The following is a 27,016-nucleotide window of genomic DNA, read 5'->3' as shown; positions in this document are numbered from 1 at the left end:
TTCATTTGCTATTAGGAGAAAGAATAGCCAGTTTCTTTCAAAATAATTTATTGGGCAGGAAAATAACATTACATTACAAGATGCCTAAATGCACTAAAAAAATCCCTATTATCCCTATTATAACATATAGTAATTCTCATAATTTTTTTATGTAGAGTAACAGTTTTATAAAATCATGTCTTCTGATATCACCCTTCCTAGAAATCTTCTATCAAAGAAGTGTCTCACTTACTGAACAATGAGAGGCTTGGTATCAAACAGGAAGGGCTTGTTCAGTTTAGCAGAGATGGCATGATGCTTGGCCCGAGACATTAATACAAGTCCTTTGTCCCCTGGAAGTTTTGTTTCCTTCATTTCTTCTACCTCCCATTTTCCTACAAAACACACAAAAAGGTTCCACTCCTTAACTGTACCTTTGAAGGTCCTTTAAATGGTAGTTGTGTAAGTCTATCATACTGACATATTTTAACATATTCCATTTACCTATGAAAACTGGCCTATTAATATTACACACACATATTAGGGTATGTTTTTTAAAAACCTGTAGCATATTCATTTTACCAGTGCTTAAAAAAGACCTGCCATTTCCAACACACAACACCATAGGTGCTAAATTACCTTTCCATTTTATGGTGTAAAACAAATAGGTCTAACCCTTTAAATATAACGGAACACATGAAGATAGTAAAACTTGTTAAGGAAAAAAATCTTAAAATGTGTACATATTCCTTTTAAACTAGCCTTTTTTTTTAAAATTTAAATTCTTTATTGTTTAAAGTATTACATATGTCTCCTCTTTTGCTCATTGACCTCTCCCCAGCCATTCCCACCCCCCAGCTTAAACTAGTCTTAAGAGAATCATGGAAATGCTTCAAACCTCAATCTACTATTATATTTAAGTCAAATGAACTCTCACCATCATATTTGGCAATTTCATCATCAGTGTCATCTTTCTTGGCTTTGGATAAAATCCACCTGTAATTAAGACAAACCCCCAAATGAAGGTCCAAATGATAGCTGACTTGTGAAAAGAAGCAATGTAAATACTAGCAAAAGCAGGATCTACCCAGCTCTTTCTAGCCTACTTAACCACTCTTAAGTTCGTGGTCTAGTTTCATTTTTTTTGTATGTATCTGTCCAATTTTCCCAACACCATTTATTGAAGACTAGAGGCTGGTGCACGGATTCATGCACTTGTGGGATCCCTCGGCCTGGCATGCGCCCTTTCCCAATCCGGGACCCCTTGGGGGATGTCGGACTGATGGTTTTGGCCTGATCCCCGCAGGCCAGGCCAATGGACCCCAACAGTGTACGAATCTGTGCACCCGGCTTCTAGTACACATATAAGATCTTTGGTTAATCTCTTCCGGTTCTCCCCCCTCCCCACTTCCCTCTGAAATTCATCAGTCTGTTCCATGTTTCCATGCCTGTGTGTTGAGCATCTGCCCCCTGGTGGTCAGTGCGCATCATAGCTACCGATTGCATGGTCAAATGGTCGAATGGTCACTTAGGCTTTTTTATATATATAGATACTGTCTTGACTCCATTGTATGCTCTTGCCTCCTTTGTCAAATATTAATTGAGCGTAATGGCTTGGATTGATTTCTGGGGTCTCTGTTCTATTCCATCGATCTATGTGCCTGTTCTTGTGTCAGTACTGGACTGTTTTGATTACGATGGCTTTATAGTATAACTTGATATCTGACCACTCTACTTTTAAATGTCACATAAGTAGTGATAATATATTGTACTCAATTCACAAACCTGTGAGAAAAGGTACCAAACCTGTAATCTAATTCCACTTTTTTTAAGACTCAAGAGAAAAAAAATTTTCTCAATCAAAGAACAAAATATAGAGTGGAACCTGGCCGGCATGGTTCAGTGGTTGAGTATTGACCTATGAACCAGGAGGTCATGGTTCAATTCCCAGTCAGGGCACATGCCCAGGATGCGGGCTCGATCCCCAGTATGGGGCGTGCAGGAGGCAGCTGATCAATGATTTTCTCTCATCATTGATCTTTCTCCCTCTCTCTCTTCTTCTCTGAAATCAATAAAAACATATTTTAAACTATATATATATATATATACACTGAGTGGCCAGATTATTATGATCTGTGAACGTATAATAATCTGGCCACTCAGTATATATATATTAGAGGCCCGGTGCATGAATTCATGCATGGGTGGGGTCTGGCCAGCCTGGCCAGGGGGAGGGGACATGGGCATTTGGCCGGCCTGCCTGCTGGTCGAACACCTGGTCAAGGGGACAATCTGCATATTAGCCTTTTATTATATAGGATATACACTGAGTGGCCAGATTATTATGCATTCAAAGATCATAATAATCTGGCCACTCAGTGTATATATGCATATGGTGGTGGAGGAGAGAGAAATGGAAGCGATTACTGCATGTTTTAAAAGACTATTTTCCTAAATGGGCATGAACACTAGAGTTATAAAATAATTATCACAATTTCACTATATAAGATGCTATTCTAAAAGGAATCCACTAGCCCTGACCTGTGTGGCTCAGGTGGTTGGAGCATCGTCCCATACACCGAAAGGTGGTGTGTTTGTTTCCCAGTCAGGGCACATAAATGGGTTGCAGATGTGATCCTGGGTCAGGGGGAATATGTGAGGCAACCGATTGATGTTTTTCTCTCACTTCGCTCTCTCTGTTGCTCTTTATCTGAAGTCAATAAAAAGCATATCCTCGGTTGAGGAAAATTAAATAAATAAATAAATAAATAAATAAATAAATAAATAAATAAGGAATTCACTATTCCCCCACCTACATGTTTACCTGATTTCACCCCCTAAGAAACACTTACCCAGACAGAGTTCCTCTGTCAAAGGAATCAGCAAAATACACTTCCCCTGTTGGAACTGGAGCTTTGTAGGTAACCTACAAATATAAAATAAGTGTCAAATATAAAAATAAGTTAAGAATTAACATTTTCAACAACATTCCTTTCTTAGTAGAATTTATTCTCTTGATTTGCTTTCAATTACCACAAAATTCTCCTATCCCAGCTGGCCCTTGAATTCAATCTATACAATTTATCTTTGGCAAGATATAGCAAAGGCTACCAGAGAGATCAGTAAGTACTTTAGCAGATTAGCTTTTCCTTTGAAAAATATCCAAATTTACCTTCACCCTTTGATTATCTCAAGAGGTAAAACAAAGATTCAAAGACCACTTCAAACCTTTGGAGATGGAGGAGTGCTGATCTCTGGTTTCGATTTTGAGTCTTCTACCTCTTCAATGACATCATCCAGGTCATCCTCAATATCAATCACGTCATCATCATGACCCTCATGAGCCTGAATGACAGCAGTTCCAAGGACTAGCAACACACACAGCAACCACTTCTCTTCCATGATCTACATACAACAAGAGTAAAGTAAGTTAAATGTATCGCCTCTGTTTAAAAATTTTGTGAAGACCGAATATGGCGGCGTAGGTAAACACCTAAACTGCTGCCTCGCACAACAACTTCAAAACTACAACTAAAAGACAAAACGTCTATCAACCAGAACCACGGGAAAGCTGGCTGAGTGCAAGTTCTACAACTAGAAGGAAAGAGAAAAGAACATTGAGACGTGTACAAGCGCTGAAAAGCTGAGGTACGGAGGCGCGCGTATCGGGCTGGCAGCGGGCGACTAAGAGCGCTGCTTTTTTCAACCCGAAGGGGGACAAGCTCCCGATTACTCCAAACTCCAGTTTCTGGGGAGACACGGGGGACCCAAACTCCTACGGGGAGAAGCTGCACTGTCTGCCATCAGGTCGGAAAGTGAGGGTGGCTTGCTTGCAGGGCTGCGCACAGGAATAATTGTTTAAAAAGAACTGGCCTGTCTGCCATCAGGTCGGAAAGTGAGGGTGGCTTGCTTGCTGGGGCACGGGACGGGGGGGACACGGTCGGAGACGCAGAGCCGGCTTACTGGCAGCCATCGCTGTTTGCCACACCCTAGCCTAGTGACGCCCTGAGACCCCGCCCTGCACAACCTGCAAATCCACCCAAGCTCCAAGCAGCGGCTTTAGCATATGAATGGCCTGCCCTATCACAGCTTAACATAGCAAACTTGCAGCCCGAGACAGACAGCTCCAAAACTTCCAAACCCAAGCAAAAAGGAGAAAAACTGTAGTTCTCACTGTAGCTCCTGCTGGGTGGCCTCAGACAGTAACCGACCTGCACCCCATTGGAGATCCAGGAGCCAGTGTACCTAGTGGTCAGTGTGAGACACCAGATTTCAACTCCTCACATCCATAAGTGACACATTCAAGAGGCAGACTCAGTGAGCACCAAAGCTCCACTGAAACAAGTCCTGCACCATAAGCGTGTCTCCAGCACAGCAGTTCTTCCATTATAGACACAGCGGGTCCTCACAGCCAATTGGCCTGGAGGTCAATTCCTCCCAGTGTACCAACAGCAATCAAGGCTTAACTACACCAAGACTTTGCACTCAGCCCACAAAGGGGTGTACCAAGAATATCCACCTCAGGTGATTGGGGAGGCTGAGCTACTGGCCCCTATAGGTCACCTACCACACAAAGCCTCTCCATCAACACAGGGAAGCAGCAAAATGCAGAGACAAAGAAACATGTCACGAATGAAAGAAATGGAGGAAAGCAAACTACTGGACGACATAGAGTTCAGAACCACATTTATAAGGTTACTCAAGAATCTTCTAAAAACTGCTGAGAAACTTGATGAGACCTCCGAGGAGCTTAGTGAGACCTTCAAGGACCTTAATGAGAGTGCCAAAAAAATGGAAAAGGACCAGTCAGAAATTAAGCATACACTGTCTGAAATAAAGAATATACAGAAACTCAACTGTAGATCAACGTACCCCAAGAATCAAACCAAAGATCTGAAATATGAGGAAACAAAAAACACCCAACCAGAAAAACAAAAAGAAAAAAAGAATCCAAAAATATGAAGATAGTGTAAGGAGCCTCTGGGACAACTTTAAGCGTACCAACATCTGAATTTTTGGGGTGCCAGAAGACAAGAGAGAGCAAAATATTGAAAATCTATTAGAAGAAATAATGACAGAAAACTTTCCCTTACTGGTGAAAGAAATAGACTTACAAGTTCAGGAAGTGCACAGAACCCCATACAAGAGGAATCCAAAGAGGACCACACCAAGACACATCATAATTAAAATGCCAAGGGCAAAAGACAAAGAGAGAATCTTGATAGCAGCAAGAGAAAAACGGTTAGTTACCTACAAGGGAGCACCCATACGACTGTCAGCTGATTTCTCAGCAGAAACTATGCAGGCCAGAAGGGAGTGGCAAGAAATATTCAAAGTGATGAACAGCAAGAACCTATAACCAAGATTACTCTACCCAGCAAAGCTATCATTCAGAGTTGAAGGTCAGATAAAGAGCTTCACAGACAAGAAAAAGCTAAAGGAGTTCATCACCACCAAACCAGGATTACATGAAATGCTGAAGGGTATTCTTTAAGAAGAGGAAGAAGAAGAAAAAGGTAAAGATAAAAATTATGAACAACAAAATGACATCACATACCTACCAACAAGTGAATCTAAAAATCAAGTGAATAAAAACCTGAAGAACAGAATGGACTGGTGAATATAATAGAATCAAGGACATAGAAAGGGAGTGGACTGACAATTCTCAGGGGGGAGGGGGTGTGAGGGGTGCAGGAAGAGATTGGACAAAAATCTTACACCTATGGATGAAGACAGTGGCATGGGTGGGGTGGGGAATCAGGTGGAGGAGAGCTATGGGGGAAAAAAAAAGAGGAACACCTGTAATAATCTGAACAATAAAGATTTATTTAAAAATAAATTTTGTCAAGACCAATAACCCCTCTCATTTAAAATTAAGGCTTTCAAATCATAACTAAAAGGAACTTTATAGTGAATATCTCATTTACAGACAAAGAAAACAAGCCCATAGAGTCAGGGGTTTTCCTAACTAGTTCAAAAGATTCAATTTAGTAGTTTATGTACTACTATTTGTAATACCTTAAACAATAAAATTTTTTAAAAAAGATAGAAAACAGAAAGAAAAGATTCAATTTCATGAATATTTCAAAATAAAACTCAAAAATAAACAACTGTCCTAAAAAACAACAACAAAAAAAAAAACACAAAAAAATCAATTGTCATATCATATTGGCTCCTCAGAGCTAGAATATTAAAATACAATTTCAAATTAACCTCTTTCATTTGTAAAAAGCTTGACAAATGACAAAAGCACCTTTTGTATATTAATTTACCAGTACTGATTAAAACATTACAATGAAATGGTAACAGAGGAACCAACTAGCTTCACATTAAATACTTAATATAGATACTTCTGCTGTTGTTCAAAGATCAAGTGTAGAAATAGTTATAAATTAGTGTAAGAAGACTCAAGAAAACAAATTAAACCAAATTCCAGTTACTTTTATCTTATCTATTATTTTCTAAACACTTAATTGCCTTGTGTATTGTATTATACTGTCAGTGGGTCCTCTTTCCAAGGACCACAGATCCAAAGACATAAAAACTGAGCCACATGGATGCACAGAATGATTTGGTAGTATGTAGTAGTTTCAATTCTGCAAGATAAAGAGTTCTATAAATAGATGAAGGTAATAGGTGCACAATGTGACTGTACTTAATGTCACTGAATTGTACAGTTGGTTTGACCCCTGGTCAGGGCACAATCAAGAATCAACCAATAGCCCTAACCGGTTTGGCTCAGTGGATAGAGCGTTGGTCTGCGGACTGAAAGGTCCCAGGTTCGATTCTGGTCAAGGGCATATACCTTGGTTGTGGGCACATCCCCAGTAGGGGGTGTGCAGGAAGCAGCTGATCGATGTTTCTCTCTCATCGATGTTTCTAACTCTCTATCCCTCTCCCTTCCTCTCTGTAAAAAATCAATAAAATATATTTAAAAAAAAAAAAAAAAGAATCAACCAATAAATGCATGAACAAATCTCTCTCTCTCTCTCAAATCAATCAATCATTCAATCAATCAATTCTTTTTTAAAAAAGAAAGAAAACTGAGCTGAATTTTTTTTGGTCTCCTGTTTACAATGGAGACCTTTATTTTTCAGGTAAAATCCAAAACAAACAAAAACAAAGAAAGAACTGAAGTAAAGGGCTCCTTCATAAACTTCAATGACCCCAATTCACAACCATGACTGTCGTTTAACCATCTAGAAAAAAAATGTAAATCAAATTATTCTAGTGCTGAATTTAATGCCAAATTCCTATAAAGTAACCCTTCGAAGTGAGTAAACTGGACTAGACTTTCATATATCATTTGGTGGCATTTTTTTTATTTAATGGATCTTGGGACTGTGTTCACAAAATGAAAAAGGTAAAGTTCACTGGATTCCTAAACACTTAGCATTTAGGCAGTACAGAAAATAAAAGTGCTCAGTAAAGTCATCCATAACCTTTCCTAGGACTGGTAACAGTTTTTAGAAGAAACTTTCAATGTCAACATTCTGCTATGGTTTCTTATATACTTAAAAAAATACTAATAATCTCTTATTCACTGGAAAGACCTGTAATCTCTGCTGTCAAAATAGTACACATGGCATAGCAATATGGCTTTGTTTATTTACAACTACAAGGGTTCTCTAAAACCACACAGATGGATTCAACACTTTTATCTAAATTAACTCTATACAACTCCCAGGTTCACTCTCCTGGAAACAATGCTATAAATGGTGATTAGAGCCCTGGCCGGGTGTCTCAGTAGGTTGAGCATTGACCCATACATCAAAAGGCTGCAGGTTCTATCCCTGGTCAGAGCACATATGGGAGGCAAACTGACTGATGCTGCTTTCTCACATCTATGTCTCTCTCAAAAAAAATCAATAAAACATATGTTCGGTGAGGCTTAAAAAAAAAGTAGTAGTTTTCAAAAAACAGTGGTTGGGCCTGACTGGCAATGGTTCTGGGTTGAGCATCAACCTATAAACCAGGAGGTCATGGTTTGATTCCTGGTCACGGCACATGTCCAGGTTGCAGACTCGATCCCCATTGAAGGACAGATCATGCAAGAGGCAGCGATCAATTATTCTCTCTCATCATTGATGTTTCTATCTCTCCCTCTCCCTTCCTCTCTGAAATAAATAAAAATATATTTTTAAAAAATACAGTGGTTGGATTCCCAGGGATAAACTACAAAACAAAATTAGCCCAGCCCTGGCCCGTTTGCACAGTGGTTAGCGTCGGCCCCCAGACAGAAGGGTCTAGGGTTTGATTCCCAGTCAAGGGCACATGTCTTTCTCATGTCGATGTGTCTTTCTAATGTCAATTTTTCTCTCCCTCCCTCCTTTCTCCCTTCCACTCCCTCTCTAAAAAAAAAAAAAAATCAATGGAAAAAATATCCTTGTGGGAGGATTAAAAAACAAAACAAACTAAATTAGCTAAAATAATATATAGTTACAACTTTTAAAAAGTAAAACGAATGTGGTAATAACAGTAGTAACTAAATAAAACACAAAACTAATGGATTAATTAGGACTATGTAATGAAGCTGGAACACTGTTACTTAAAGAAAAAGCTAGTCAGGGAGATGGTCTAGTAGGCTAATTATTTACCTTTAATAAAGGGAGGACTGATTTTTCTCACAATAATTCTTAATTTGTTGATATATTGTTACTATGGACTGAATTATATTTTCCTAAAATTAATATATTGAAGCCCTAACTCCCAATGTGACTATATTTGGAGGCAGGACCTTCAAGAAAGTAATTAAAAGAGATCATAAAGGTGGGACCCTAATCCAGGAGGACTGGTGTCCACATAAGAGGAGTGCTTATGAACAAAGACAAGTCCACGTGAGGACACAGTGAGATGGTAGCTCTCTGCTAATCAAGGACAAAGTCCTCACGAGAAAATGACCCTGCCGACACCTTGATCTTGGACTTCCAGCCTCCAAAACTGTAAGAAAATAAATCTCTAGTTTAAAATATATATATATAGTTGATTTCAGAGAGAACGGGAGAAAAAATCATTGATAGGCTGCCTCCTGCATGCCCCACAGGAGATCGAGCCCACAAATGGGGCATGTGCCCTGACCGGGGATCGAACTGTGACCTCTTGGTTCATAGATAGACACTCAACCACTGAGCCACACTGGCTGTGCAATCTCTGGTGTTTAAATCTCTATTGTTACGTTATGGCAGAATGAGCAGACTAACACAATTGTCCTTAGGTTTTTCAGTATAATGTTGTAAGGTATGCTTCACAAATGGGAAACAGTCTATTGGGCCTCACCCTAGGTAGATTTGGGCTGGGCCCCAGGCCTGACTTTCACCTTCCTAACAAGTACCAGGCATGAATGCTAAGGCTGCTGGCTCAGGAGCCACACTTTGAGAACTACTGCTTAGGATTCATGAATAACCCATTTGTGATTTGCTTTCCAGTTTATAAACACTTTCACATATGTAAGCCTCTCATGAGGTATTACTCTCATTTTACTTTACATACTAGGAACTTAGGTAGGGTTTAGTGAGGGAGGATGCAACTCCACAAAACCTAGCCCAGGTGGATGGACCAAGGAACCTGGGGGAAAGACATCCACGTTGGGGAGGAGTCAGAATGGCCTCATTTGAAAGGAAAACAGTTTTCAGGTGGCGGAGGCTACCAGACCTGTCATTCGGAACAACATAGTAAGTCTCCAGCAAACTTCAGGAAAGGCACTTCTCAGTGTGCAAGTATGCATCTGTTACTTTCATATTATTCAGAGGGTTATTTAAACTTTGAGGAACCATTGCCAAACCAAGACAAATTGGTTCTCATAGATGTGCACTTGTAAGCCTTAGCCACTACAGGCTTTACATATGCTGGTTCTTTGGCTTTTAAAATACATTTTCATTGACTTTAGAGAGAGAAGGGAGAGGGATTGAGAGACAGAAACATGGACCAGAGAAATATTGATCGGCCGCCTCCTGCAAGCCTCCTACTGGGGATCGGACCCGAAACTCAGGCATGTGCCCTGACCAGAAATCAAACCATGACCTGTTGGTTCATGGGTCAATGTTCAACCACTGAGCAACAACAGCTGGGCTATACATGCCGTTTTAACAATTGGAATTTTCCAATACTCCCGAGAAAATAGTGCAGTAAATAGGTCTAGTTCCAAGAGTTACTATTAAGCCATCTTACATGCTCCAAGTGTTATTAGAAACCTGTTCACATTTACAATTGAAGACTGTATTTTAACATTAACTAGCCTGGTCGGTGTGGCTCAGTGGTTGAGCGTTGACCTATGAACCATGAGGTCACATGCCCAGGTTGCGAGCTTGATCCGCAGTGGGGCCGTGCAGGAGGCAGGTGATCAATAATTCTCTCTCATCATTGATGTTTCTATCTCTCTACCTTTCTCTCTGAAATCAATAAAAAATATATGTTTTTTAAAAAGATGATCTAATTCTCTGCTTTGTTACTGAAAATTCAACATTACCAAGAAACAAAATATCCCCTCATTTTAGTCCTCCTACATCAAATACACTGAGTGGCCAGATTATTATGATTTATGAGCGCATAATAATCTGGCCACTCAAAGAGTGTGTGTGTGTGTGTGTGTGTGTGTGTGTGTGTGTGTATTAAAGGCCCGGTGCATGAATTCGTGCATGGGTGGGGTCCGGTCAGCCTGGCCTGGGGGAGGGGACATGGGAGGATGGCCGGCCTGCCTGCTGGTCGAACTCCTGGTAGAGGGGACAATTTGCATATTAGCCTTTTCTTATATAGGATATACACTGAGTGGCCAGATTATTATGCATTCAGAAATCATAATAATCTGGCCACTCAGTGTAGAGTCCTTTTAAAAGATAGCACGTATAGAGCAGGTATGTAAAAAGGATACTTCATTATTATGCTTATTAGAAGAAAACACAAAATTTAGTTGATCTTGGGCTTGACAATGAGCTTTTAATACAACATCAAAAGGAAGATACATGAAAGAAAAAAGTTTGACTATTAAAATTAAAAACCTCAACTCTGTGAAAGGCACATAAAACTGAAACACAAATCAGACCAAGAAAACATTTGCAAAATACATATCTGACAACAGACTGGTTTCAAAATACACAAAGAACTCAAATTCAACAGTAAGAAACAAACCACTCAATTAAAAAATGGGTAAGCCTGGATGGTGTGGTTCAGTGGTTGAGCTCTGACCCATGAACCAGGAGGCCATGGTCAGGACACATGCACGGTTATGGGCTTGATCCCCAGTAGGGGGTGTGCAGGAGGCATCTGATTGATGATGTTCTTTTCTGATCTCTGTTTTTATCTCTATCCCTCTCCCTTCCTCTGTCTCTAAAAATCAATAAAAACATATAAAAGAACTTATTAAAAAATAAATAACTCATTAGGTTTAAAAATAAAAAATCCTATATAATTAAAGCCTAATATGCTAAGTGTCCAGTCGTCAATTCAACCAATCAAAGTATAATATGCTAATGATATGCTAAGGCCGCTCAACCGCTCACTATGACGTGCACTGACCACCAGGGAGCAGACCCTCCGATGGGTAGGTTAGCTTGCTGCTGGTGTCCAGCTGATCAGGACTGGGCAAGATGGGCTGGACACGCCCGGAGCCCTCCGGCCTCCCTCCCAGGCGGGGTCCCTCGGCCTGGCCTGCACCTTCTCACAATCTGGACCCCTCAGGGGATGTTGGAGAGCTGGTTTTGGCCCAATCCCGCAGGCCAGGCTGAGGGACCCCACTGGTGCACGAATTTGTACACCAGGCCTCTAGTAAATATATAAAAAACAGGCAAAAGATGTAAACAGATACCTCATTAAAGAAGATATTCAAATGGCAAATGAGCATGGAAAAAAGATGCTCAATATCACTTGCCATTACATAATTACAAATTAAAACAATATACCACCATGCACCTGTTAGAATGGCTAAAAAACAAAAACAAACAAACAAAAAACAAAAACCTGGCAAGGATGTGAAGCAAGACAAACTCTCATTTCATTGCTGATGAAAATGCAAAATAGTACAGACACTTTGGAAGATAGTTTGGTAATTTATGTTTATAATTTTTATCATATGATTTGGCAACTGTGCTCCTAGGCACTTAACCAACTGTTCTGAAAGCTTACAACTGCACAAAAACCTGCATGCAAATGTTCTTAGCATCTTTATTCATACCCAAAACTTTAGAAACCCAAATGTTCTTCAATAGGTCAATAAACTAGAACACCCACCTAATAGAATATTGCTCAGCAATTAAAAGAAATGAACTATCAAGTCATAAAAAAACTTAGATGAATCTTAAATGCATATTGCTAAGTGAAAGAAGCTAGTCTAAAAAGGCAACCTGCTGTATAATTCCATTAGGTTGAATAGGTAAGCATAGTGAAACTATTCTGTATGCTATATATAATTATGGATGCATGGCACTATGCATTTGTCAAAACCCATTAAAACTTTACAGCACAAAGAGCAAATCTTAACATATGAAAAATTTTACAAATAATCTAGGTCAAATGACCCAAGGATAGCATGCAGGATGTAATACAATCTAATGTATTATAGATAAACGAAAAAACTTCATTTAAGAAGGTGAAAGAAAAAGACATTGAGTAAAGCCACTTTGGAAGTGAGTGCAGTCTGTAAAACTAGACTGTACAAAAGCACTTTTCTTAGTTGGTAAATTGTTTCTCACAGGTGTGCAGATGAACAATCCGGATGCTACTACACATGTATATTGGAATTGAACAATGAAGTAAAGGAATGGTGGATGGTGGGAGGCACTATAATGTTGGTTATGGGAATTTACAGATAAGCAAGGGAAAAGAGGCCAGAATAATCTACGTGGTAATGGGCAGGAGTTGGAGCCATCAGCATGATCTTATGTTTAGATTAATACACAGTGGTTACATATAGAAACATTTAAATATGTGCACATACACCACTTAATCTATACACATATATATTCTTGTTCTGTCAGCTAAGAGGGACTAGAAGAAACTACACCCCAGCAGAATAAATACACCTAGTACCAAATCTTGATTTCTAGCATCATCTCCAATGAAAGGAAATGGCTCCTTGAAGAAATGATTAATTCTAGTATTAGAGCAAAAAATACACAAGACGAGCCTGGAGCATTTTGTAATGCCAGAAAGGAAAGAAGTGTTCAAAAAAGGTAAAACAAAAAACCCCACAATGATGGGAGTTGTGTGAAAGGAATACAAGAAAGATCTCCCAAAGGCCAAAGCTGGAACAGTAGAAGCAACAAAATAAGTGGCATTAGATTATGTCCCAAAGTATTAAAAAAATGCCCATGAATCTATACTGATACAAATAGATGACAGAATAAATAAATGGGAGACAAACTTCCCATGCAGAAATATCCCAAGTAATTTATGTAGATCCTCTATCCTCAAGGAGAAGCATCACTATCCTATCCTTGAAGTGTGTGGGCCGCACATAGTGACCTCCTTACAAACAAGCCAGACAGTATAAAAAAAGGAGGAAGGGGGAAAAAACAGATAAACTTGACAGTGGAGAAACCTGGCAAACATACCTCAGCCAGGTGATCAAGGTCAACATCCAGTGATAAATCATGTTGATAGTATGTCCCCTTGATACAATGTGCTGAAAACAGTACCTTTAACCTCTATGATCTTCCTCCTAAAAATCCATATCCCCAGTCTAATCATGAGAAAAACATCAAGCAAGTCCCAGTAGTAGAGGGACATTCTACAAAATAACCTGACCAGCCCTCAAAAAAGTCAGTCATCAAAAACAAAGAAAGCCTAAAAACTGTTGCAGCCAAGAGGAGCCTAAGGAGACATGATGACTAAATATAATTTGGATCCTTGGACAGAAAAAGGACAGTGGGAGAAATATTAAGGGGGGGAGGGACCTGAATTAAATATGGACTTTAGTTAATAATTATGTATCAATATTGGTTCATTAATTGTAATAAATGTACTATACTAAGTTGTTAATAATAGGGGAAACTGAGTCTGGATTATATGGGAATCCTCTGTACTATCTTGATAATCTTTCTATACATTTTAAGTAGTTCTAAAAATTAGTTTGTTTAAGAGGATTTCTTTTTTTTTTTTTTAATATATTTTTTATTGATTTTTTACAGAGAGGAAGGAAGAGGGATAGAGAGTTAGAAACATCGATGAGAGAGAAACACCGATCAGCCGCCTCTTGCACACCTCCCACTGGGGATGTGCCCGCAACCAAGCCACATGCCCTTGACCGGAATCGAACCTGGGACCTTTCAGTCCGCAGGCCGACGCTCTATCCACTGAGCCAAACCGGTTTTGGCAAGAGGATTTCATAAGTTTGTCCCTTTTTAAGTCTTCATTTATCTTTACATTTACAGAATCATAAGCAGAGAGCATCCTTCTCTGAACGCATAATAAACTGGCCACTCAGTATACATATATACATATATACGCGCGCGTGTGTGTGTGTGTGTGTGTGTGTGTGTGTGTGTGTATATATATATATGAGGCCTGGTGCATGAATTTGTGCATGGGTGGGGTCTGGCTAGCCTGGCCCGGGGGAGGGGACATGGGCAGTTGTCTGGCCTGCCTACTGGTCGAACTCCTGGTCAAGGGGACAATTTGCATATTAGCCTTTTATTATATAGGATATACACTGAGTGACCAGATTATTATGCGTTCAGGGATCATAATAATCTGGCCACTCAGTGTATACCTTTAATAGGAAATATACCGGGCTCAACTGGGCTTTTGATAAAAACTGGATGGCAGAGTTCAAGACTATTTTCTGTTAGTCACAAGTTTGAACTGTGAGAATTCTTTGTTACAAAAGAGTAAAAGGAGAACCCAGCTAGTGTGGCTCAGTTGGTTGAGCATCATCCCATGCACAAAGAGGTCCCAGGTTCAATTCCTGGTAAGGGCACACGACCATGTTTCAGGATGAATCTCCAAAAGGGTGCATGCAGAAGGCAGGTGATTAATGTTTTTATTTTTCTCCCCCTCTCCTTTCCTCTCTCTAAAATCAATAAGGTATTTTTAAAAAAACACAAAGGAGTAAACAAGAAAATGCATCTGATGCCTCATCAGAGAGCCTGGAATGCTTCAGACACTAAATTAATGTTTGTTGACAGTTCAATGTCATGAGTGCCAACTAGGTATCAATCATTTTCTTAAAATTTGGTCTCTAACTTTCAGGAACTCAATCTACATAGTGTATAAATAAAGTCTGGAAACAAAACTTTTTTATATAGCCCTAGCCAGTTTGGCTCAGTGAATAGAGCATTGGCCTGCGGACTGAAGGGTCAGGTTGGATTCTAGTCAAGGGCACATGCCCGGTTGTAGGCTCGATCCCCAATGGGGGCATGCAGGAGGCAGCCAATCAGTGATTCTCTCTCATCACTGATGTAGGGAGAGGGAGAGAGATAGAAACATCAGTGATGAGAGAGAATCATTGATTGGCTGCCTCCTGCACGCCCCGCACTGGGAATCAAGCCCAGAACCCAGGCATGTGCTCTTGACTGGAATCGAACCGGGAACCCTTCAGTCCACAGGCCGATGCTCTATCCACTGAGCCAAACTGGCTAGGGCTAAAAATATACTTTTTAAAAAAACTTTTTTGTATAAAAGGTGACTGTGATGGCACTGTATATTTGCCAATGTTTTCAGACTTTATGAATATACTGTATTATTAGTTCTATAAATCAAGGTGGTTTTTGTTGGTTAATATAAAAATAAACCAACATTATAACCTATCTTTTATCAATCTAACCTGCAAAAAAAAAATGCAGTTTTGGCAGTACTATGTAAGATTCTTGCTAGTCATTTCCTTCTATTAAAAAACGCCAAAAAAGTAAAAATTTCAAAACAAATAACTGATATAGATAAAACTGCACAAAACTATGTACAAAACAAGGGCAAGCAATATCCGGTAAAATCTAAGTAATTTCTGTAGATTGTACCAATGTCAAGTTCCTACTTTTGCTACTGTACCATAGTTTATATAGGGGTCCTCAAACTTTTTAAACAGGGGGCCAGTTCACTGTCCCTCAGACCGTTGGAGGGCCGGACTATAGTTTAAAAAAAAAAACTATGAACAAATTCCTATGCGCACTGCGGGCCCGGGACGAGTGGGCTGCTAAGCAGGACAGGCAGCGGCACCCGGCAGGCCGGATAAATGTCCTCGGCGGGCCGCATGTGGCCTGCAGGCCGTAGTTGGAGGACCCCTGGTTTATGATGCTACCTTGGGGGGAAGCTGGGTGATGGTTACAGGGACTTCTCTATATACTATTTTTCCAACTTCTTGCAGGTCTATAATTATTTCCAAATTAACAGCTTAAAAAAAAGGATTATTGGATCATTGAAGATGGTTCTTTAAACTTGATCAAAATTGTCCAACAACCAGCTTTAAGTTGACCTGGTCCTCTAAAACACAAAACCACAAAGGAGGACTCAGAAATGTAAATTAGATTATAAATTTGAACTTGATGAGGTAAAAACTTTCTCCTTTTCTTTCAGTTACTTACAGCTTTGTTTTTAGTAATCAAATATAATTATCTACCTATATCCAAATCAGAGACTCCCTGCCCTCTGGGATCACATGGACAAATATACACAAAACTAAGAAAACAGGAGCCAAATATAAACACATTTATAATATACATTTATTATATAAACTAGAGGCCCGGTGCACAAAATTCCTGCACTCGCGGGGGGAGGGGGGAGGCCTCAGCCAGGCCTACGCCCCCTCGCAGTCCAGGAGCCCTCAGGGGATGTCTGACTGATGGTTTAGGCCCACTCCCAGTGAGGCGAGGAGTGGAGGAGCCCTCAGGGGATGTCTGACTGACGGTTTAGGCCCACTCCCAGTGAGGCGAGGAGTGGGCCTAAGCCGTCAGTCAGACAACCCTTAGTGCTGCCACGGAGGTGGGAGAGGCTCCCACCACCGCGCTGCCCCTGTGGGAGTGCACTGACCACCAGGGGACAGCTCCTGCATTGAGCGTCTGCCCCCTGGTGGTCAATGCATGTCATAGCGACCAGTCATTCCACTGTTCAGTCGATTTGCATATTATCCTTTTATTATATAGGACTAGAGGCCCGGTGCACAAAATTTGTGCATGTGGGGGTTCCCCTCAGCCCAGCCTGCACCCTCTCCAATCCAGGACCGCTGGCTCCTAACTACTCGCCTGCCTGCCTGATCGCCCCTAAATGCCTGCCTGTGGTCGCCCCCAACTGCCCCCTCCCCGGTCGCCCCTCACTGTCCCCACCCCCCGTTGGCCTGTTCACCCCACGCAGCCTGCTGTTCAGTTGTTTGGTTGTCCCTCACTAACCCCCCTGCTGGCCTTGTCGCCCCATGCAGCCTGCTGTTAGGTTGTTACTGTGAGGGTGTCCCTACCAATTTGCATATTACCCTTTTATTAGTAATGGATGCTTTCTGACTTGCTTCCCAGTTTCCCAAGGACCAAGCAAAAAGCCCACCTTTCAAAATCTCAGGGTTAGGAAGATTCTTCAAGAGCATCTACTCTACTCACGTTTATTATTTCAATCCGCTCTTAACTCTTAAAAGAGTGACTTTACCTTAAATTCAAGAGATGGAAGTTTCCTATTTTAAAAATGATTCAGAAAATTAATTCTTCATATACATGGCAGTACAGTGTATGTGGTATAAGCTGTCATCAGAGAAACCTGGATTTTAGACTCTCTCGCTCCTTTCTAGCCTTGCTCAGCTCACTGAACTTCTAGGAGTCTTCTGTCCCTACATTATAACTGCCTAACTCAAAGGATTGCTGTGAAAATATAAAAAAGATAATGCAAAGTTCATCAGAGTCCAATACTTTATAGGTATACCCAAATGGTTTGTCCTTTGATATACAATGTACAACTACAGTGAATACATTTTCTATTCTTACACTGGACCAAAAGGTCTAATATGCCGACCTACTCCTCCAAAGTATTTCAACAAAGCTGAATGATTTTACATAACAAGAAAAAGTTCCCTCCTAGTATATTTCTTCTTTAACTCTACCTTGCAATGATGCCTATACAATTTTAGCATTTGGATATGGAAATCTCCATGTTTATCTATATTTTTTCTCTGCTATCACCAATTACTTTTCCTTATGAATTCTCTGAAATTTAATTTATTTTTGGTTAATGATAATTCCATTCTCAGCATACATTCTAAAAAGTCCCTATTATTTTACTATACACATTTAATGGCATACATAAGACTTTGAACACAAAATATTCTATTTAACAGAAACAAACACATCCTGCATCAAATTTTAGCAAATTCAGGCAACTTAGATCAATTTTAGCAATGGGAAAACACCAAAGAAATATTGAATTTGCCACCTTCCAAATGCAGAAACTTTATCCTCAATAGGTCCCTTATTGAAGGGACCTATTAAAAATAAAAGAATTATATTAAAGAAAGATCTTTAAGACAAATGGAGACTCAAATTATGTTTAAATTTATTAAATTTTTAGTTTATCTTTTCAAGTGAAGTCTACTTTCATATCTATTCTTTTTAAAAATATATATATTTAAAAAATAAAATAAAAAAAATATATTTTATTGATTTTTTTACAGAGAGGGAGAGGGACAGAGTTAGAAACATCGATGAGAGCCCTAGCCGGTTTGGCTCAGTGGATAGAGCGTCGGCCTGCGGACTGAAGGGTCCCAGGTTCGATTCCGGTCAAGAGCACATGCCTGGGGTTGCAGGCTCAATCCCCAGTGGGGGGCGTGCAGGAGGCAGCCAATCAATGATTATCTTTCACCATTGATGTTTCTATCTCTCTCCCTCTCTCTTCCACTCAATAAAAATATATTAAAAAATTTAAAAAAAAAGAAACATCGATGAGAGAGAACCATCAATCAGCTGCCTCTTGCACACCCCCTACGGGGGATGTGCCCGCAACCAAGGTACATACCATTGACTGGAATTGAACCTGGGACCCTTCAGTCTGCAGGCCGACACTCTATCCACTGAGCCAAACCAGTTAGGGCCTTTCATATCTATTTTCATAAGAGATGTTGGTCTATGATTTTCTTTTCTTGTAAAGTCTTTGTCTGCCTTTGGCATCAAGGTAATACTTTGCCTCATAGAATGGGGAAGTATTCTCCCCTCTTTTTTTTTTGAAAGAATTTGTGAAGGATTGGTATTTCCTTCTCTAAGTATTTGGTAGAATCACAAGTAAAGCCATTTGCTTGGTGGAACTTTGTTTCTCAAAATAAATTAGGAAATTTCAACTTTCATTCCTTTAATCCATGAGAAATTACAAAAGAGGATCAGAAATCCCAGGGAAAGGATTATTTGTCTCTTAATCAGATTGAGAAAGTTCCTTTCTATTCCTGATTGAGTGTTTCTATAATGAAAGGGTTTTGCAATTTGTTAAATTCTGTGTCTATTGAGATGATCATGTGGTTTTTATCCTTCATTAAAGTGGGATATCACATTAATTATTGTATGTTGAACCAACTTTGCATTCATGGGAAAAATCCCAGTTGGTCATGGTGAATAAATCCTTTTTATATGTTGCTATTTTCTGTTTGCTAGCATTAAGTATTTCTGCATAAAAGATATTGGTCTATGGTTTTCTTTTCTTGTATAGTCTTTTTCTGGCTTTGGTATCAGGGCTTCATAGAATGAACTGGGAAGTGTTCTCTCCTCTTCTATTTGTTTGGAAGAGCTTTTGAAGGATTGGTGTTTAATTCTTCTGTAAGTATTTAGTAGAATTCACCAGTGAAGCCATTTGGTTCCAGGCTTTTCTTTGTGGGACCTAATCTCTTAAAAGTAGATAGCAAACTCCAACTCTAATTTCTTTAATCCATGAGAAATTAATAAGAGGAGCAGAAGAAATTACCTACCTAATGTTCTTGGATGTTTTAAAAAAGGTGATTTTTAAAAAGGTACTGTGCAATAAAAGATGAGGCAGTCTTTCATGTTGGCTATCCATTTATCTGTTTAAATTTTAAATCTTATTGGGTGAAGTTATGTTGGGTTGTTGAACTTATTCATCACAAGAACCCCAAGATGTTCTATTATTCCCATTTGACACAGAAGGAATTTAAGTCTAAGAGAAGTTAAACTTGTCCTAGGTTACAGTTAGACATATACACTGAGTGGCCAGATTATTATGATCTCTGAATGCATAATAATCTGGCCACTCAGTGTATATCCTAATAAAAGAGTAATATGCTAATTAACCATCACTCCACTACACCCACAAGCAACACCCACCAGCCAATCAGGAGCGAGTATGCAAATTAACCTAACCAAGATGGCTGCAGCCACGGAGGGAGCAGGAGGCTTGGGTTTCCCTGGCAATGGAGGAAGCCAAGCTTTTCGCACACCCTGGCCGGCCTAGGCCTCCACTTAAGGCTACAAAGTTTCAATTATAGAAGATAAATAAATCCCAGATATCAGGGCCTCCACTTGGGTTGCCGGGGGGGGCGTGGCCAGCCTGCAAACCACCACAGGCCCCTCGCCCAGGCCGCCCCATGCCCCAAGGGAACCCCCACCCTGATCCGGGACACCCTTCAGGGCAAACCAGCTGGCCCCCACCCATGCACCAGGCCTCTATCCTATCTAATAAAAGAGTAATATGCAAATTGACCATCACTCCAACACACAAGATGGCTGCCCCCATATGGACACAAGGTGGCCGCCACAAGATGGCCTCCACAAGATGGCCAGCAGGGGAGGGCAGTTGGGAGGGACTAGACCTGCAAGGGAGGGCAGTTGGGGGTGATCAAGCCTGCAGGAGAGGGCAGTTAGCGGTGACCAGGCCAGCAGAGGAGGGAAGTTGGGGGCAACTGGGCCTGCAGGGAAGGGCAGTTGGGGGGGACCCAGGCCTGCAGGGGAGAGCAGTTGGGGGGGACCTAGGCCTGCAGGGGAGAGCAGTTGGGGGGAACCAGGCCTGCAGGGGAGGGCAGTTAGGGGTGACCAGGGCTGCAGGGGATGGCAGTTAGGGGCAAACAGGCTGGCAGCGGAGCAGTTAGGCATCAATCAGGCTGGCAGGGGAATGGTTAGGGGGTGATCAGGCTAGCAGGGGAGTGGTTAGGTGTGAACAGGCTGGCAGGCAGACGCGGTTAGGGGCAATCAAGAAGGCAGGCAGGCGAGCAGTTGGGAGCCAGCAGTCCTGGATTGTGAGAGGGATGTCCCAGATTGGAGAGGGTGCAGGCTGGGCTGAGGGATAACCACCCCTCCACTGTGCACGAATTTCGTGCACCGGGCCTCTAGTCCTATATAATAAAAGGCTAATATGCAAATTGTCCCCTCGACCAGGAGTTCGACCAGCAGGCAGGCCGGCCATCCGCCCATGTCCCCTCCCCCGGGCCAGGCTGGCCAGACCCCACCCATGCACGAATTCATGCACCGGGCCTCTAATATATATATATTCACACTGAGTGGCCAGATTATTATGCGTTCACAGATCATAATAATCTGGCCACTCAGTGTATAGTATTGTTTATGAGCAGGAACACAGAAGTCATACTCATTCATTAGTGATCTAATAACTTGAAATATTGGGTGAAATTACTCAACTCAGGGCCTCAATTTCATCTCTACATTGAGAATAACCACATGATCTACTTAGGATTGTTGTATAAACAAAACGCATGTAAAGTACTTTATGACAGTATCTAGCTTAGAGTATGTGCTCAACATCAGCAGGAAATTCTGTTACTAGTTGTTGCCCATTGCTGCCATTCAAGCTTTAGTGGTTCTAAAATTCCTAAGTTTTAAAGCAAATAAGAAGTCTCAGATTGGAAAGGAAGCAGTCGCACATAAACCATTTTTCTTTTACTATTACTTTTTGTACTTTCTGATTTTACTACATGTATATCTAGCAAAAAAACAAAAGCAGCCCTAACTGGTTTGGCTCAGTGGATAGAGTGTCAGCCTATGGACTGAAAGGTCCCAGGTTCGATTCCTGTCAAGGGCATGTACCTTGGTTGCAGGCACATCCCCAGTTGGGGATGTGCAGGAGGCAGCTGATTGATGTTTCTCTCTCATCGATGTTTCTAACTCTTTATCCCTCTCCCTTCCTCTCTGTAAAAAACAAATAAAATATATTAAAAAAAAAAAAAAAGCATTTAAAGGTGGAAAAAGTATATAAAATTCAAAATGGACTTTATTGTAAATGCTCATTCATTTAGAAGTAGATCCAGCCCTGGCTGGTTTTGCTCAATGGATAGAGCGTTGGCCTGTGGACTGAGGGGTTCTGGATTCGATTCCAGTCAAGGGCACATGCCAGGGTTGTGGGCTCCATCCCCAGTGGTGGGTGTGCAGGAGGCAGCTGATCCATGATTCTCTCTCATCATTGATGTTTCTCTCTCCCTCTCCCTTCCTCTCTGAAATCAATAAGAATATATTTTAAAAAATAAAAATAAAATAAAAGCAGATCCATATTGTCTTTACAGTTCTGAATTTTGTTTTTCATTGACTGAAACCTTAGAATCGATTTTTTCACAGCACACTTTTTTGCTATAAACCTAGGCTTATATTATGAATACTCAAAATATATTGCTGGGAATTATCTAAATTCTTAAAAAAAAAATCTCCAAATAATTTCACAGCTCAGTTAAGCTTAATTTTAAAGTACATATGTTGCGCCCTGGCCAGTGTGGGCTCAGTTGATTGGAGTGTGTTCCATACATCGAAAGGTTGATTCACAGTCAGGGCACATACCTAGATTGTGGGTTGGATTCCCAGATGGGCTGTGTACGAGAGGCAACCATATTTCTCTTCTCTCTTCCTTCCCTTCTCTAAAATCAATAAACATACCCTTGCGTGAGGATTAAAAAAAGAAACACAACGTTGCAGTTAACAAAGCATTCAACCAGCACTTATCTGACAAAATTCTAAAGTAAACTATATAGGTTACAACAATGTTAACGCACTTTTATTTCCTAGTTGTTGTATGAGCTGCCAATTCTATTTGTACAGTTAATCACACTATTCAAAGTAGCTCACCATCCTATTCGTCCCTTCCAATAGCCCCCTAGGTAAAGTATACAGGAGACTTCTCATTTCCATCTTAAAGATGTGGAAACCAACGTGGTTCATAAGCTAGTTACCCATGCTCAGCTGAAACTCAAGTCTTTTGAGCCTGTATTGATGCATACCAACTGTCACTTCATCACCTTAAGCTCTTTGCAGAGCAAAGTGAACTGTGTAACTAAAAGGATGCAATAGCCTGATTGCCAAAACTGCAGCAACGACTTCTGTGAAAACGTTACTTCTGTGAAAGTTTACCCCTAATGGTCCTTGCAAGATAATGTGCTAGTTGAAACTGCTGAATTAAGATAGCATGGTGTGGAGAGATGCTGACACCCACTTTCAGATAGCTCATAAAATCTGTTTGTTGTAGGCCCCATTCACTCCAATACACAGTTCACCCTGGACTGCGCATGATCCAGTTACCTGGCTTGTTTTCTTCTGTACCCTGGCTAGTGCACAGGAGAAGAGAACTCCCACACAGTGCTTTACCTCTGCTCTAAGAAATTATAGCAAATGTACAACATGGCAGTGATTCTATTCATGATCCTCAAACTGCTGGAAAAAAAGACTAAGATACAGAATGATTTTAAAGATCAATACAATCTTCCTTTTAAGAAAAAACAAAAAACTCAAGCAAAATGTTCCACTTCCTAAATCAGACGTAGAGGGACTTAGCTATGGTTCACCTTTGTCCTCCCAACCTTTTAATATTCAGCTCAGTTTAACTTCCCTCAACCAGCATACACTGGTGTCATGCCCAGCAGTCCTGGGAAACAGGACTTAACCCTTAAAAGAGTAGGATGTCAGTCAGTGTAGTGGACCAACAGCAGACTATAATTTATTGCAATCAATATGTATCAGACTTCACTCTCTTATTTTATACACAATTTAATTCTAACAGCTCCATCAGTTATTATTATATCCATTATTTGGGGAGAATTGGGGTAAAAAAGTAAATTGCCCAAGTTCACACAGCAACAAATGGCCGATGAAGGACTTGAACCAGGGCCTTAACCTTAACCAAAACTTAACCTTAATACCAAAACTGCCTAGCCCTCAACTACAATCCGAACGTGATCATAAAATAAACCACATGACCTTGGACTAGTCATTTCATAGCTCTGGGCCAGTTCCTGTTCCTCCACTGTAAAACGACCTGCCCACAGTAAGCTTGAGTGCTTTTCTACTTTTAATGTCTGGTGAAATTCCCGACTGGATTACTCCCCACCTCCGAATAGGTGAAAATATTAAGACTGAAGTTTTTCAATTACTGCATTCTAGCACATTCTCCATACTCTTCAGGGTGATAGGTTTCAGTCTTCGCTTTGCGGTTCTGTATTCAAATACTGAACCTGTAACACCAATCCTAAACATTCCTGGGCCTGATATCGCCTATCCCCACTACCAGAGGTAGCGACTAGGCCCGATTCCACTCCAGACCTTTACCCGGTTACTCCAGCCCACCTCTTGGCTTCCCAAGCAGCAAGCAAAAGGCCTAAGAAAGCTCTAGAAGCAAAGCCACAGGCAGAAATGAGCTGAGGTCAAGGGAGGATCTAGAGCACCTGCCACGCCTCCCGACCCCAACGGCGCGACCTGGGCTTGGCTCTCCAACCGAGGCGGCCGAGATTCCGGCCTTAACCCTCATGACCCGCTCGCGGGCCGGGGCCTGAGCCCTCGAAACCCAGCCCGACCCCCCGGCCCCGCCCGGCACCTCGGCCGAAACGCTACGCGCCCAGACCCCTGGGGTCCTCACAGGCCCGAAGTCACACGCAGGCCTCCAGTCTCACCTCGAGCCTCCCAGGGACCGCCGGCGGCGCCCGCGCTCCTCCCGCCCGCACACCAGGCCCCAATGCTGCAGTGGAGACAGCAGCAGAGGAGGCCCGACCGTCACGTGCCACAGAACCAAAAGGCCTAGGCTACCGCTGCGATCGCGCGAGCGAGCGAGCACGGCCGCACGAAGTCCAGCCCAGCGCCCGCCCCTCGCTCCTGAGTAGCTAGGGCCAGAGCAAAGTCCCGTCCCCCCGCGCCAGCTCTGAAACGCGGTTGGTCAACCTGGCCATCGTTCTAATCACCTTCCCAGACGCCCCCTAGGGCTATTCTTCGTGGAGTGTGACGATTGGCTGGGAGTGCGGCAGGAAGTAGCTGTTGGTTGGATGGGAGGGGAGGGGGAGGGCCAGAGCTGATAGGTACGCGGGCGCGCGCCCAGGGGCGGGGCCGGCTCGCCGGCGACGCCGCGCCCCGATACCCTAGTACTCGAATGGGCGGGCTGTCTGGCGTTTCTTCCCAACCCCTCTGGTTTCGACCCCTTGGTTTTGGGACCCCGGCCCCAGGGCCTGCATCCTGCTTTCTTCGCTGAGAGGGCAAATAGCAGGCGGTAGGAGGGGTGGGAGGTCTGGCGTGCCATTGGGAAGGGCCGGTTCCCCTTGCAGCGTGTGCAACGCCCCCACGGGGTGCTGGTGGAACTGGCAAGGGCTCCCGCCGCCAGGCCTGGAATCGCCTGCACAGTGCGGTGTGACCCCATGTCATGCATCACCTTCCTGCTGGGCCTAGCAGCCTGCAGCTGCCAGAAAACTAGAGTCCAAAATGCTATAATCTGAACACAATGCAGTATACAGATGATATATTATAGAACTGTACCCCTGAAACCTATATAGTTTTATTAACCAATATCACCCCCAAATAAATTCAATTTTAAAAATACTATAATCCAAGGTTTTTTCCAATAGGTGGATCGCCTATTCCAAGACCAGCTTTATTTCCTCCTGCCACCTGGGTGGAGGAAAAAAAGAGAGTTTGTGGTTTTCGTGAGTTCAGTATTTTACAACTCTCAGCCCCACAATTTGTGTAAGGGAGCTTTGCTTTCCTGTTTCCTATGGAAGTGGATATTCAAGGCACACTAATATTCTGGATGCCACATGTGACAAATAATGAGCTTAAAATGTAGTTATGGGAACTGTGTATATGAGCAAAAGATATAAGCTAAAATATGGTAGTACTCAATGGAATTTAATGGAGTTTAAATTGGGAGGAACTGCTTTCATCTAGAATGACAGAGAAAGAGGCAAAACTTGAGCTGGACCTGGAAGGACATGCAGTATTTCTATAGATGGAGAGTTGGAGGCTTCTTTAGATAAGGGAATAGTCTATGCAAAAACAGGAACATGGGTATCAGTGTGTTTAGGGACACAATGTATGGGAGTGTTTGGGCTGGAGAAAGGTGTTTGGGACAGTGATGGGAAGTCAGCTCCAGAGCTGGGTTAGGAGCAGGCCTTGAAAGCTTAGTGAAGGACTTTGTAAGGAGATAGTTTATTTTTTAAATTGATTTAGAGGGAGAGAGAAAACATCAATTTGTTGTTCCACTTATGTATGCATTCATTTATTAGTGTCAGTAGCTAAGTATTAATAAAGGAAGGAATGTGATGAGCTGGGGAGTTGAATCAGACACTGGGCCTGCTTTGTTGCATTCATGGGCTTCTCAGGGGACCAAAGCATTATCCTGCCAAGGGGATTATCGCCCCTCCCTTCCCCCTAAAGAGAGGAAGGACCGGCTTCTCAATCCCCCCGGATACAATTTACAACTGGTCCATCCTGCTCCAGACTGTGAAGGGAATGAATGAACAATAAAGGGGGAATTCCTCTGCTGGGCATATACCCAGTAGAAGATAAGATGGCACAGAGGGAGGTACTTCCACTTTGAGGCATGTGCAGTAGGAACTAAGATGGCACGATAAGGGGGAGTGTCTAGCCTGGGAAAAGGATTGGGTTGGATAAGGTCACAGAACTGTTGTGGGGTCGAACCCTGGAGTCAGAATAAGGCCACCAGAGGCTGATGATTGATTTAAAAAAGCAGGCAAGGGTTTATTGAGCTGGCCAGGACAGCCGCGAGAGCACCACACGCAGGTGGAGTCCACCCTCACGACTGCGCCATTTCAGGTGTAGGCAGTCCTTTTAAAGGTCCAAACCACAAAAATTTTCCTTTGTTCTAAATTCTAAATTCTAAATGCTTGGAACAGCCCTCAGGGGGGTTCCCAGCCACATCCTGCTGGACA

The 27,016-nt window shown here is 41.8% G+C and overlaps 1 protein-coding gene across 1 annotated transcript in view; it reads right to left on the bottom strand.

Moving 5' to 3' along the window:
• Nucleotides 1-24,955, bottom strand: part of CANX (calnexin) — a 39,562-nt gene extending 14,607 nt beyond the window's left edge. The window contains exons 1-5 of the mRNA XM_080675489.1: nt 24,755-24,955; nt 3,208-3,384; nt 2,832-2,905; nt 917-975; nt 233-374 (exon numbers count right to left, since the gene is read on the bottom strand). Of these exons, the coding sequence (XP_080531615.1) occupies nt 233-374; nt 917-975; nt 2,832-2,905; nt 3,208-3,381 (449 nt within the window). The 5' untranslated portion in view covers nt 3,382-3,384; nt 24,755-24,955. The remainder of the gene's footprint in view (nt 1-232; nt 375-916; nt 976-2,831; nt 2,906-3,207; nt 3,385-24,754) is intronic.
• Nucleotides 24,956-27,016: the final 2,061 nt, after the last annotated feature.

The sequence above is a fragment of the Plecotus auritus genome, assembly GCF_963455305.1.
Source record: "Plecotus auritus genome assembly, chromosome: 6".
Taxonomy (NCBI): domain Eukaryota; kingdom Metazoa; phylum Chordata; class Mammalia; order Chiroptera; family Vespertilionidae; genus Plecotus; species Plecotus auritus.
The sequence above is the reverse complement of the archived record's forward strand: the minus strand, read 5'-3'. Positions and strand labels throughout refer to the sequence as shown.